The sequence below is a fragment of the Chroicocephalus ridibundus genome, chromosome 13 (genome assembly GCF_963924245.1).
Source record: "Chroicocephalus ridibundus chromosome 13, bChrRid1.1, whole genome shotgun sequence".
Taxonomy (NCBI): domain Eukaryota; kingdom Metazoa; phylum Chordata; class Aves; order Charadriiformes; family Laridae; genus Chroicocephalus; species Chroicocephalus ridibundus.
The window spans coordinates 13,083,169-13,096,995 of record NC_086296.1 but is presented as its reverse complement, the minus strand read 5'-3'; the positions used below and the strand labels follow the sequence as shown (position 1 = coordinate 13,096,995).

The following is a 13,827-nucleotide window of genomic DNA, read 5'->3' as shown; positions in this document are numbered from 1 at the left end:
ACATCTCACACACAGAGCTAAAACACCTTTCAGTGCAATATCCAGTTGCTATGCCAACACAAAAATATTAATGGGGGGGAGGGGGGGGGGAAGAACCCCCCCATCAGATAAATGTTCGTGCCCCCGTTGCGGAGGGCGAGGGAGCGGGGAGGTGGGGTGGGGTGGCTGCTTACCAAAGATGCTGATTTGATTGTGGCAAAGCGCTCTCGGTTCCGGTAGTGGAGGGCCTGATTCTGCACTGACTGGGTAGGCCGCACCTCAGGCCTGCGATCCCTGTGGCCCACCTCATCCCTTATAAATACATGATCCTGCAGAAATGGATAAAAACAAGGAGAAAGTCCGGCTGCGCTCTCCCCGCGGCGGCTGCCTGTCTCTCAGCCCGCTGTCTGCACAAGCGCCGCCGTAGGAGAGGCATAGTTCAGCTGGCTGCTAGCCCCGGCAGCTCCCACCGTACAAAATGAATAAGCAACACATTGCAGGCTGGGGTTCGGCGCGTCAGCTGATCGGGATTGTCTTCGGAAGGAGCCCTGGCTGGGTGGTGGTTTATTTTTTTTATTTTTTTTTTTATTTTTTTTTTTTTAAACCTCCAGTATTATATCTGTGCAAAAAAAAAAAAAAAGAAAAAAAAAAGGCAGACTCAAGAGCGACGCGGAGCGATCGGACTCCTCGGAAAGGTCGGGTTCAAGCACTGCAACCGAGCAATCCCGTTAGAAACGTGATTTCCATCGCTAGCAAAGAAGGTGCCGTTCCCTTTTAACACCAGAGCAACATTTTGCCTCATCCCCTTTGCCGAGCAGTTGGTCCCCGGGCGGGTTTCTTTGTCTCCCGTTTGCTATCTGCCGTGGAGGACCAGCATCCTGGCTAAACCCATGGCAGGCTGGAGAGGACCAGGAAAGCCTCCCTCACCGCTCAGGGATCCTGCTTTCCAGTCATGATCCTGCACAGTTCTAGCACTTTCTCTCCACAGCCCACAAAGGATTATTTATTTTTTTTTTTTTCTCCCCCCTTTTAAAGCAACAGCTCACAGGTTTTAGCACGGATGGTTCCCGGTACAACCTCCCTCTTGCTCACTGTGCATCCGCGGAACGGTGCGGGCAACTTTTCCAAGAGAGCAAAGCTCTCGCCAGGCGTATAGAGGAGGGACCCTCATCAGAAAGGCCAGCGAAAAACGCCACCGCAATTGTGCTAATTGAAACGGTGACTGCACCCTTCAGGACGGAGCAGCCTTCGGGCACCTCCAGGCAGCCGGCCCAGCGGTGGTGGGCTCCTCGGGGCAGCAGTGATGGTAGCCAGCGCTGGCACTTCTGCCACGCTGCCATCTACCACAGTTTTGCAGCTCCCGTCCTCATGTCCTAGTTCCTAAAAAAAAAACAAACTCAAAGGAAAACTGAGATTCATTCTAAATTAAATCAAGTTTCCAACTGCCAGGGGTGCAAAATAAAGGCTGCAAGCACCTACGCCAAAAGGCAAATAGAAGATGCCAACCCTTGCAGAGAACGGCTGCCACCATGCACCAGGTGTTTGCAGGGGAGCAGAAGTGGCTTCACCACCCTGCCATGCCAGAGCAGACACCAGTAAGGTCAGAAAACCCTATGGTGAGAAACCAGCCGATAGGAGCGTCCTCTCCACCATGACACTGCTGTCATTCTGACACTCCTTCCCTACTCTGCAGACACTGGTTTCCCCCTCTGCTGCCCTCAGTTTCTAGCTGCTCCTAGTCTGGACCCATGCACATTGGTGGATCCGTATAATCAGAGTGGTTTGGGTTGGAAGTGACCTTGAAGACCATCTCATCCCTGGGCAGGGACACCTCCCACCAGCACAGGTTGCTCCAAGCCCCGTCCAACCTGGCCTTGAACCCCTCCAGGGATGGGGCAGCCACAGCTTCTCTGGGCAACCTGGGCCAGGGGCTCTCCACCCTCAGAGTGAAAAATTTCTTCCCAATATCTCATCTAAATCACCCCTCTTGCAGTTGAAAACCGTTACACCTCGTTCAATGTGATTCTGCAAATGACTTCAAGCAAAAGCCCAACAGGTACAGAAATGCTGATATAGAGCTGAACAACATGTTGATTTAAAGTGCTTTAAACCCTGTACCTTTTCTCATAGTCTTCATTTTGAGCATTTACGCTCCACGCTCACCTTTCACTTGCCTTCACATGGAGAGAGCTCAACCACCAAGACCATCACAGAACCAAGCCTGCACCGGCCCCTCCACACCCACCCGAGGGAGACTGAACAAGCTAAAACAGTTAAAAAAGGACAGTTCTCTATAGAAGTGTAATAAAAAGCTGCAGTTTCATTTTATATTGGTCATCCCTAGACCAGACTTTTTGTTGCACTGCCTCAACAGGGGAAGATGGGAGTGCTCCAGAAGAGCAATTACTGGCAGTTGGGCTGATCTTAGATTTCCAACTGGACCAGGTGATCCGAAAGGTCCTTCCAACCTAGGCAATTCTGTGACTCTATGACAGGTAGGGCTCTCACATTAGCATACTCTCCTGAGAAAGGTGTCTTAGGCTCCATAATTGCCATACCCGCCCCCCCCCCCCCCCAAAAAAAAAATCATGATTAAACATTTAAAGTTTAACATTATCACTCAATTTAATTGGACTCGTGGCTTCAGTGGAAGACTATCAGTCCCAAGTTTTCTATTGTTTTGCAGCACTCTCGCCTATCACGTAGGTGTAAGAAGGACTCTGTGGAATACAATCAGGGATACCCCAGAGAACAAAGTGGAGGGGCTGGCTACTAACGTCACCTTTTAGTCTGGTATTTTTACCGGTATGTGCTGGAACCTTCCAGCACAACAGCCCCCATAGCCAGGGAAGGGGCAGTGCCAGAAGCAATGCTGAGCTTGGCCTCTCGCTCTCCAACAAGCGGCTCTGCAGAGATACACCTGGCTCTTGGGGGCTTCTGCAAACCCAGCCCCAGGTGAAGGCACCGGTTCAAAGCAAGGTGAAGCAAGGGGAAGGCAGTCAGCACCTGCAAAAGGGAACTCCTTCATTACGGGCTGAAACCGCAGCACCTCACATACAAAATAAAGCTGAGTAAGCTTCCCATGGTAAAGATCTGCACAAGGTTTACCCACCTGAACAGAAAACAAACTACACAGGAGCTACTACTCCTCTACTGTAGCTATGAAATTAAGGTGGAGGAAGGCCAAATATTAATTACCCTTGCCCACCCAGCAGCACACGTCAACGTACAAGGTTCCTAAGGTCTGCTAGCAATACCCCGCTCCCTGGACATCTTCCCTCTCTCCGTTACATTAGTATGCCAGGGTGAATGCGAAATATTAAAAGCAGAGAAGCAGCAAATCACGGGGGTGGTGGTGGGGTGGGGAAAGACTCAAAATGGGCATTCAGATTTTTCAGAATGCTCCAAAACACCACCTAAAATGACAAGTTAAAATTATAATTACTTCTTATATGGGAAAATTAATCTGTGGGTTACTTTCTGTTACCTAAGAGGTGGATTCTTAGAGGGCAGAATGTCATCCTGGTCTTGTTTTATGGGACTTCTAGTTACTTCAGCGCACATAAGAAGCTCGCAGCAGTGTCTAATTGCCCTTCAGGAATGTGAATTAACTGCATTCTCCCTTTCAAATTGAGACGGGCAAGGAATGGGAAAATTCCTTTGCAACTGAGCAAGCAAAAGGACCAGTTTCAAGTGGGCAGAAGACTCAGTGGTTTTCCTTGGCACCCCTTAATCTGGGATCTGAGGCTTCTGCATCAGGCAGGCAACCACTATTAACTCTCAATTAAGCCCATGCGACCTTAATAGGCAAAACATTGTTCAGAAAAGCTGGCACACCAGCAGAAGTAAAAATCACTTGACATGAAGAGTTACCAAAGCTAGCAAGTTACACTAGCACAGAGACCGGCAGTAAACAGAGACCTGTAAGACAAATAAAGAGCAGCCGTATCTCCATCTCCACCAGCCTTCCTCAGACAACGTGACTGATGGCTACTACAGATATCTACCTACAAACCCAGGAAATAGATTTCTGCTCTTTTTATTTTACTTTCTTCTCCCAAAAGCTTGCCAAGAGACACTGCAACCATATCTCCTTCCAGATGTTGGCACAAATCAGGAAATTGTTTCAAACTTTTAGCTCCAGATTTGTGGGAAACAAAGACACAAACCTGGCACCTCAGCTCAGGTTACTCAGTAAGTAAAATCTGACCGAAAGCACCCCCAGAAACTCACCAAGTTTGGATCAGGGTATCTCTCAGCCCGAAACCTGCAGTTCAAACATTAGTTTGGTTTTAAAGTAAAGTATCTTCCACGTAGATTTCACTTTCCATCCGCTTTCTGTGTTTATTGCAATATTTGCCTTATGAATAACAACTTTAGGCCTGCTCAGATCACAACTCCCATTAAACCATTAAAATCCTTCCATTTAGGATCAACGATCTAGAATCTTAAACTTCCTACTGAAGAAATCGTATGTTCTTCCAACTGTATTATCTCCTACAGTAGTTTTCAGGCTAGTCACAAGAAATGGGGGTATTTGGCTGGGTGCCGGCTTTGAAATTGCTGGTCACACTTGCCAGGACAAAAAACTCTCAAACATTTCTGCAGTATTATCTGATGAGAGAGCTGGTAGAGCTTCCAGTTACTGAAGTGATGCTAAAGAGCAAATTTCTCAGAAACAATGAAAAAAAAAACCCCAAAGGCAGAACTCCTACTTATTAATCCTACTATGGATTAATAAGTAACCTAAAAAAAAAAAATTGTTCTTGCAGAAGTTAATCTCTGGATAAACAGAGATACGGAGAAGCAGTCAGAACACTTGTTCAGACACACGTTGATTCCAGCAGGATATCTGGCTGGCTACATCTAATGGTGTATTGTCTGAGCACCTTACAGTGCTCATGGGTTTCTGCTTCAGCTGCTGTGTCTTGGCCAAGGTCACCCAACCTGAACTTTGCTCTCTAGAATCCCATGGCGGTTCTACCGCACGCTGTCTTTTTATCCTCCTAGCTGAAATAAAGAGGGTTTTACCACGCCCTGCCACCAACACCAGCACAATATTTCAGGAATATCTGCTGAACACCTTGGCCATGCATTTTTAAGAGCAACACTAACAGCATGTTGCTAACAGTACTTTCATTTGAGTACTCAGGGAGCTGGCGGGAGAGCTCACCAAGCCTCTCTCCATCATTTATCAACAATCCTGGTCAACAGGGGAGGTGCCAGATGACTGGAGGGTGGCTAATGTGACGCTCATCTACAAGAAGGGTCGGAAGGACGATCCAGGGAACTACAGGCCTGTCAGCCTGACCTCGGTACCAGGAAAGATCATGGAGAGGATCATCTTGAGTGAGCTCTCACAGCAAGTGCAGGGCAGCCCAGGGATCAGGGCCAGCCAGCATGGCTTTAGGAAGGGGAGGTCCCGCTTAACCAACCTGATCTCTTTCTATGACCATGTGACCCGCCTTCTGGATGCGGGGAAGGCTGTGGACATTGTCTATCTGGACTTTGGTAAGGCCTTTGACACCGTCCCCCACAGCATTCTCCTGGAGAAGCTGGCGAATCATGGCATAGACAAGTGTACTCTTCACTGGGTTAAAAACTGGCTGGATGGCTGTGCCCAGAGAGTTGGGATTAATGGGGTGAAATCCTCTTGGCGGCCGGTCACCAGTGGTGTCCCTCAGGGCTCAGTTTTGGGGCCAGTTTTGTTTAATATCTTTATCAATGATCTGGACGACGGTCAGTTTGCAGATGACACCAAACTAGGTGGGAGAGTTGATCTGCTGGAGGGTAGGAAGGCTCTACAGAGGGACCTGGACAGGCTGGATCGATGGGCCAAGGCCAACTGCATGAGGTTTAATAAGGCCAAGTGCCGGGTCCTGCATTTCGGTCACAACAACCCCAAGCAACGCTACAGGCTCGGGGAAGAGTGGCTGGAAAGCTGCCCGGCAGAAAAGGACCTGGGGGTGCTGGTGGATGGCCAGCTTAACATGAGCCAGCAGTGTGCCCAGGTGGCCAAGAAGGCCAGCAGCATCCTGGCTTGTATCAGGAATAGCGTGGCCAGCAGAAGCAGGGAAGTGATGGTGCCTCTGTACTTGGCACTGGTGAGGCCTCACCTCGAGTGCTGTGTTCAGTTCTGGGCCCCTCTGTACAAGAGGGACATGGAGGTGCTGGAGCGTGTCCAGAGGAGAGCTACCAGGCTGGTGAGGGGTCTGGAGACCAGGGCATCTGAGGAGAGGCTGAGGGAGCTGGGCATGTTTAGCTTGGAGAAGAGGAGGCCGAGGGGAGACCTCATTGCCCTCTACAACTCCCTGAAAGGAGGGTGCAGAGAGGTGGGGGTTGGCCTCTTCTCCCAGGTGAATGATGACAGGACCAGAGGAAATGGTCTGAGGTTGCGGCAGGGGAGGTTTAGATTAGATATGAGGAAGAATTACTTTACTGAAAGAGTGGTCAGGTGCTGGAACAGCCTGCCCAGGGAGGGGGTTGAGTCACCATCCCTAGAGGTGTTTAAGAAACATCTAGATGTGGCACTTCAGGGCATGCTCTAGTGGCCGAGATTGTAGGTTGGTTGGTTGGACTCGATGATCTCAAAGGTCCTTTCCAACCATGAAGATTCTGTGATTCTGTGATTTTATGTTCAGGATATTCCAACTTGACTCCTTCCCCATAACACTTAACAATTAACACGGATCAGGATTTTTTGTTGTTGTTTTTAGAGAAAGACTTAGCTTGGTTCCAGGAAGCGCTAGGGAAAAATCACCCACACAAACACCCTGCTGCAACACAGCATCCTAGGTGAATAAAATACCCGCTCAGAAGACTATTGGAACAAGCAAACAGAAACAATTCAGTAGGTAGATAGGAGCTGATTTTTTTTCCCTACAGAATTTTTTCAAATCAAGCATTTTTCCTACAGGGAAAAAAAAAAAAAAATCAATGAGAACTTTACCTCAGATTTTAATCACATCAAAACTGGGCAGACAGATCTATAAATTGCATTTGATATTTACATTTTTTCAGTATACAACGTTGTCATATGTCTGAAACAAGCCTTGCACTGACAAAGCAAACACAAGTGCAAGGAATTAACAAAATACAAACAGAGAAAGGAGTCCCATCCTCTTCAGCAGCTGATTCAGAAACAAACACACACCCCAGCTGCAAACTGGACCAGCCTGAAGCCGGAACATCCAAACTTTGCCCTCAAAAGGCACATTCACTTGCACAACGCCTCTTTGGTTATGCACGCCAAATAAAAACCTTCACAAACACTGTTTGCACAAGGGGATTCACTAACAGGAAAGGACTGTCTGTCTCCTAGACAAATAGGAAAGGCAATTTCAGAGCCATAGTAAGGACTTTAATGGAACCACAGCAAACCCCTTCCTTCTCGGAATTTAAAAAGCAAGGAAAACAACGGTGTGCCATCGTTCATTTTAATACATCACATTAAATGCCTCGATAATCTACAGAGAGGTTTTAAGTAGGAAGAGTGTTTCAAGGAAAGGCTTCAACCTTTTCCAGAGGGCCTGACCCGCTGGAATCCGGTCAAGCTTCAACCTGCTTGACCCGATTCCAGAAAGTACGCGAGGGCTCATCACTGCCGGCACATGCAAGCCAAAGCTCAATAACTCATTACTTAAACATCCTTTACATCTCATAAAAGCAACACCTTTTCCAACTACGAATCATAAATCTTGATATGTGGGAAAATAGCCTCAGCTTTGCCTCAGCTGTAACTCATGCAGAGCCACGCCAGGGCACTCTCCATCCCCCGAATCCAGCGGGAATGCTGCATATTAATCATGGCAGCGACAGGCAACGTGTACAGGTTAATTTAATGCATTTGGAAAGTCACCCAAGTTGCAAGTTATTACAGAAGTATGTTTTAATTACAGACATTGGGGAAGAATTTGTGATGATCAGCTATGAACATCCTCTTTTCCCCCTTTTGTTAAAAACTAGATTTGAATCGGAAGATTTCCCTGACATTTTTATTGCCCAACTTTCATCTTCATAAGTACAGATGATTTGAAGGTTGAAGTAACAGCAACAACTCTGTACTGCAGTTGAACAAAACAATACCGCACTGGCTTTTTGTTTAGATTAATAGAGAACAACCTTTTTTACTATGATGACATTTTATGGAAATAAAATAACACCTTGTAGGAGCATTCTATATCCTACCACTTGGCATATTCATTTAGGACAACAAAATCATATTTCTGGGAAGCCACCCGTACACACCCTGCCATAGACCAGCAGTTGAACAAAGCAGAGGACAAACTACCTACGACGCATCAACTGATGCCTATATTCTTAGGAAGCCAAGACCTTCATCCTCATTTTAAGATGAATTAGCAGATATTTATCTGCTTTTAAAAACTGTGTTACGTGGTTTTGAAGCCCAGTGTATTTGGAGTTCAACTCCCAACCCCATTTTGTCTTCTTTTTTTTGTGCTCTCAGATACAATTGGGTTCGCATTAGAGCTGTCATTTACTTTTCAGTTCTCAACCTGTGCAGCTGAAAACTGAATTAGCTCCCAACAGGAGGCGGACATGAGAACGTGTATCCACAGGTAAGATGATCCTTGGATGGAGAAGCGCAGTTATGTTAACTGTCTTCAAAAAAGAGATGTTAGAAAACCAGGCACTGATCATATTGCGACTTTCACAGGGGAGGGCCCCAACCTGAAACCTGCAAAGGGGCCGGGACACTTCCTAGCAGGACAGCTCATCCAAGCTGGACACACGGATTTCCTGTAAAGAATTTATTGGCCATTAAGGCATCTTCCTGCAGAAGCAGTCTTTGATCCTAGGGATGGACTGAGATCCCAGGAAAGGACGATGCAGGCTTCCTGCAGGAGTAGTAGACACTACTGCAATATTTGTCCTCCCAGGAGTTTAGGACAGCACTACAAATTAAGTTATATAAAAAGCTACATATTCAATTAGGGATTATTACTATTTTTTCTTCCTGTCCAGTGTTTTTTTTTTTTTTTTTCCCAATCTACAAGTGCTACTCTGCTGACAGGTAGGAGTCACTTCTGTTCCAAGCACAAGTTTAGAAACATGGAGCTCTAGTGCTGCCCCAAAGCTTTCGTACTGTGGAAGGAGTGAGGCAGCACCTGCTTTTCAGGGAGGATTTATTACAAATACTAAGCCAAGCATCTTGGCTATCATGAACTAGTAACGGCCAGTGAAAGTTAACTGGATCACTGACTCTACGACCACAAGCACTGAAGGCTGGGAACTCTATTTCGCACACGACCACAGACCTTTTCATCCTATGTTTGACCATTATACAGGACATTCTGGGGCTGTAGCCCAAAGAAATCAAAAAGGCCTCTGACACTTAGTGCTCTGAGCCTTCGAAAATACCAACAGTCTAGGCAATTTTGCCATCTTGGTCACTTCACACAGTCTGGTACATCCAGAGGTTGTTAATTAACACATTTGCGGAATACCATAATTTTACACAACACTTTGATTTGACCTGTGTCAAAACAATCTCATATGTGACCCTGTGCCCACATACTGGAGACAGCTGGCTAATTATGTTCATCATAATTTTCTTTTTAGCCTTTAAAGGCTGATTAAATGCAAAACAAAAGCTTAATTTAATGTTGAGCGCAGGTTCTTTCCATTTTGTTTGTGATTGGGCTCCAGAGTGTTACCAAACTCAGCACTCCCTACTTCTCACCTGCTAGAACAAAAACAGCTTCACTACAGTTTACAGAAACACAGTTAAAGCCAGTACCCAGACAAATTGAAATTTCTTCAGAATAAGCAACTTTACCTTGAATATAGAGTGGGACGTACGCTTATATGAAGCTCCTGAAATGCCCTGTTCCAATTTTAGTCTTTTCACATGTGTAAATATACACGTGAAGCAGTTTTCCATTTAAAAATTGCATTTCCCCAAAGTAAAATTGAATTTAAAAAAAAAAGATGTACTAAATTAAAGCAATATATTTGCAGACTGGAACAGTCTAAGTTCACCTTAGGCGTACATACAGCAGAAGGGAACATTTGCCAATTGAGAAGACACCCACCCCGCTGCAGGAGCAGTAATCCCAGCCTATTGTTAACTACTTTGTAGAGACCATCAGGGAAGATATGGGGTTTGTAAAAAACCTGGTCTAAGTGATCTACAGGTGATTTCTTTTACAATACTTCAGTTACAAGTGACCCCGATTTTCCAAACCAAACACCCAAGGGCTCACATGTGGTGTCACGCTTACGCATTCCACTACTGAATGTCTTAAAGAAAACAGCTGCTACACAAAAGTCTAAGGGGACTGAATTCATAGCCTCAGAAATCTCCCTGTTCTTGTACTTTAGAAGTGCCACACGATCACTGTAAACCAAAATATTACTCTTAAACGAAGCAGAAACTGGACTCCTTTCCCAAACGCAGTTTATGTTTGATGGGAGTGGCTCACATTTTGTTTTGATCAACTGCAATGGCACTGATCAGTCAGTAACATTATAAGGTATGACTTCTATATGACTTCTATTTTAATGCGCACGTAAATATGACTACTTAACCATGTGAAATCAAAATTAATACACATTTCTGAAGCCTACAGAAAATAAGAAAAAGCTCCAACTATAACCACCCAAAACAAAATCAGTTGCGCCGCTTTTCGTTTAGGACGGTTCCTCTGGTTGGCATTTTGTACCTAACACTTTTTTCAGAAAGGTGAAAATAAAGTCTTCCCTAAAGGTGCTACTGCAGATGTATTTGACAAAGACGTAAACTTTTGCAATTTATCTACCAGTATCTTTAAATATGCAAGACAACCTCTTTGTCGAAGACAAAATTTCTTGAGAGCTCCCTTTCATAAGTGCTTCAACATTCAATTACACAAACGCTGTATTTCAGGGGGAAAACTGCTTACAAATATTTCGTTAGGTAGAACCAGGCTTTGCTGGAACCCTCCAAAAGAGAAATTCATACTTTTCACGCTGCTGTAATGTTTTAGCTCCTCTGGCAAAAAGCATACGTACACTTTGAAGCGCTTTGCAAATGCAATCGCACAACCAACCTACATTTTACTGCCCACTAGCAAATGACACTGCTAAGGCCAAGCCAAAACTATTTTAGTAAACCAATCTTAGATTAGATGCTGACTTACAACTAGACAATTTTAGCTTGATATCTAGCACTAAGAAAAGAAGAGGCAACCGATCACAGCATGCAGCAAAAGAGCAGAAAAGCATCAAGTGGAACTTAACTCAAAACATACCTCGTGGGAAGGGTCCAAAGTTCTGCACACTTCCACTTCTCATGAGGGAAATCCAAGTGCAAGCAGATTTTAATCACACACTGTGACTGGTAAATGGTTAGCGGAGCCGCTAGGACCACTTGTCACCACACTACATAACACAGTACGATCATTCACGAGGAAACAAGGACCGATGGCACAAGCAGAGATGAAGAAGTGCACATGCAAGGCTGGGTAAGCAGGCATGCAGTATAAGTTTGCGTGACCCCTGCCTAGACACTGACAGCGCTACCTTTCATTAGCGGCCTCTTTTTATTTTCAGAGGTTATCTTAATGCAGTTTAGCTTTTAAAGAAAAACAACAAAACACAGAACTTGATTCTGGCAAGCCCGGCACCAGCTCCTGCTCTCAGCAGATGGCTCAGCACAAGACCACGGCACACTGATGGTTGGGCCCTACGCGGGTGAGCCAACGTGAGCAATAGCAGGGACTGCGGGAAGCTACGGAGAGCACCAGAGAACATACCTTCTTATGAACAACGGAGGAAGTGGAATTAATTGTGCTCTCGTCACTATGCATCATGACCAGTTCAGGGCTGCTCTCATCCAGGACCTCCTGCATGCTGCTCACACTGCTGCTCTGACTGCCCGTGCTCACAGACATGCTCGGGATGGAATGGTTGCTGCCCAGACTGTCCATCTTCCTACTCAGGTTTGATCCATGCTCACTGTCCTATAAAACAAGGGGCATCCGTTACAAATGCTGCCCAGCGTGTGCCTGCAGCGCCCAAAGTTTGACTTAAAGGCGACTCTGCAAAGTTTAGGGTTCTTTGCTCGTTATTTTGGCAACTACATTTCTGGAAACTGCTTATGAAATACTCCATACAGGGCAGTTCGCTTTTGCCTCTTCTGCAATCTTGCTACACCAGGCTTCAAGCCATTTTTTTCCACCTACCAGTAAGTCTGGGCACGGCTCTTGGCTTGAATAAGAGACATCCAGGGATACTGGATGGCTGGTGGAAGGAGTCTCATAGTTAATAGGAGCAATCTAAGTTTGTATTAAAACAACGTTCCAACATATTTTGCGCATCAGAAAAGATGTAAGGCAATGAATCCATTTGTTTTTTATTTGATAACTATCATATAGTGCTTAACAGGAGTAGAGGTTTTAACCTCCATGTCCCAAGCAGTCAGCAATTACATTTTGCCAAGCTAAAAACCCCTTTAACCTTGTGTTTTCAGCCAAGAAATTTTTCATTCACCTTTTAGCAGCTGACTCAGAAGAGCCTGCATTATTACAGTGATTAAAACTGGTGTAATCTACTTAGGCATACGTAAATAGTTATTCCTCGCACAGGACATATTTTTGATTCTAAAAATACCAGAAGTTAGCAGCCTTTTTTCTTGTTGCATACTCATACCAGCTCAGTAATCCCAGAGTATGCACTTAATCTGGACTGATTTAGAGAATCTATGGAGTCCTTCGTAATTAACTAGTGGCACGGATGAGGCTTGCAAGGAGTTCCCAGGGAGAACCGAGAACCCCGAACACCCTTCAGCTCCTGGTCCGAAATAGCCTCGATTCACCAAAATGAATGGCTTGCTACTGCATCCAGTTTGTCCTGGCCTCCAAAGCGATTGTGGGGAGAATTACATTACAAATCAATTAACAGGGTACTCATTTTGTTGGAAACCGACAGAAAGATAAAATTGACAGACTTGGCAGATTTGTATTTGATTGTGGGATTATTTTATAAGCAATCAGCAGATCATTCGGAGCCTGTGTAAGAGCACTTAAAATCCAGAAGAATACTATTGCACAGAGAATATATGCACATGAGAATGAAAACGTTTCCAAGATGCTTATATAAAGTTGCAGAAGATATAATATAACAAAGCATCTGAGATGAGGGTATGGCTGTGTAATTAATGAATGTATATGCACAAAGGACAGAGATGAGGTTGCATATGCAACCTTAACATTGACTTGCCGACTTGAATACTTTCCAAACGACCTTAACTTTCTCGCAAGAGCTCTGAGGAAAGCATTAGTAGTCTTTTGAGTGTTAAAGATTTGTAACGCTCCTTTTCTGCCTTAGAAAGTCTAAGGTAGAAAACCGAAATGTCTTGTGGCATTCACAGTTGAGCAGCTTCTGTTAACCCATGAAGTAGTAACCGAAGCAAGTGCTACGTTTTTCCTTTCGCTGCCAAGTTAGTGATACGAGCAATACAACCTCCTTCGGTGGCAAAACGCAGTGCAGAGCATGCTGTGCACATGCAGAGCGTGAGCTTCATTAGAGGGTTAATTCCTAGAGGTACAATCTCTTTTCTTCCCCCTTTTTTGAGAGGTGGGGACAGGGGGAACAGAAGATACGTCCTGGAGTCGACTACTACCACGTGTCCCGCTTAGCTGTTGAGCTGGGATCTGCTGAACAGTCAAGCGGGAAACACATTCCCTTGTGCTTTCCTACCCTGTCACTCTCCTAGCGGCTTTTCATACACAGGTAGACAACCTGGAAGGTTTCAGGGCAAAAATCTGACAAATTCCCCTCTCCCCGCCCCAACAACTAAGCTCGAGGTTTAGAATTTGGCTCGCTGGAAGGTTAGAACTTCACAGC

The 13,827-nt window shown here is 45.4% G+C and overlaps 1 protein-coding gene across 4 annotated transcripts in view; it reads right to left on the bottom strand.

Annotated features, from left to right (window-relative positions):
• The window catches only part of TAOK3 (TAO kinase 3), a 95,423-nt gene that overhangs the window by 15,902 nt on the left and 65,694 nt on the right, over positions 1–13,827 (bottom strand). For 3 of the 4 annotated variants that reach the window (XM_063351511.1, XM_063351512.1, XM_063351514.1), the window contains 2 exons: positions 11,736–11,942; positions 174–308 (listed from right to left, as the gene is read on the bottom strand). In XM_063351511.1, coding sequence (XP_063207581.1) covers positions 174–308; positions 11,736–11,942 — 342 coding nt within the window. The remainder of the gene's footprint in view (positions 1–173; positions 309–11,735; positions 11,943–13,827) is intronic. The other variant, XM_063351513.1, reaches the window with a different exon arrangement.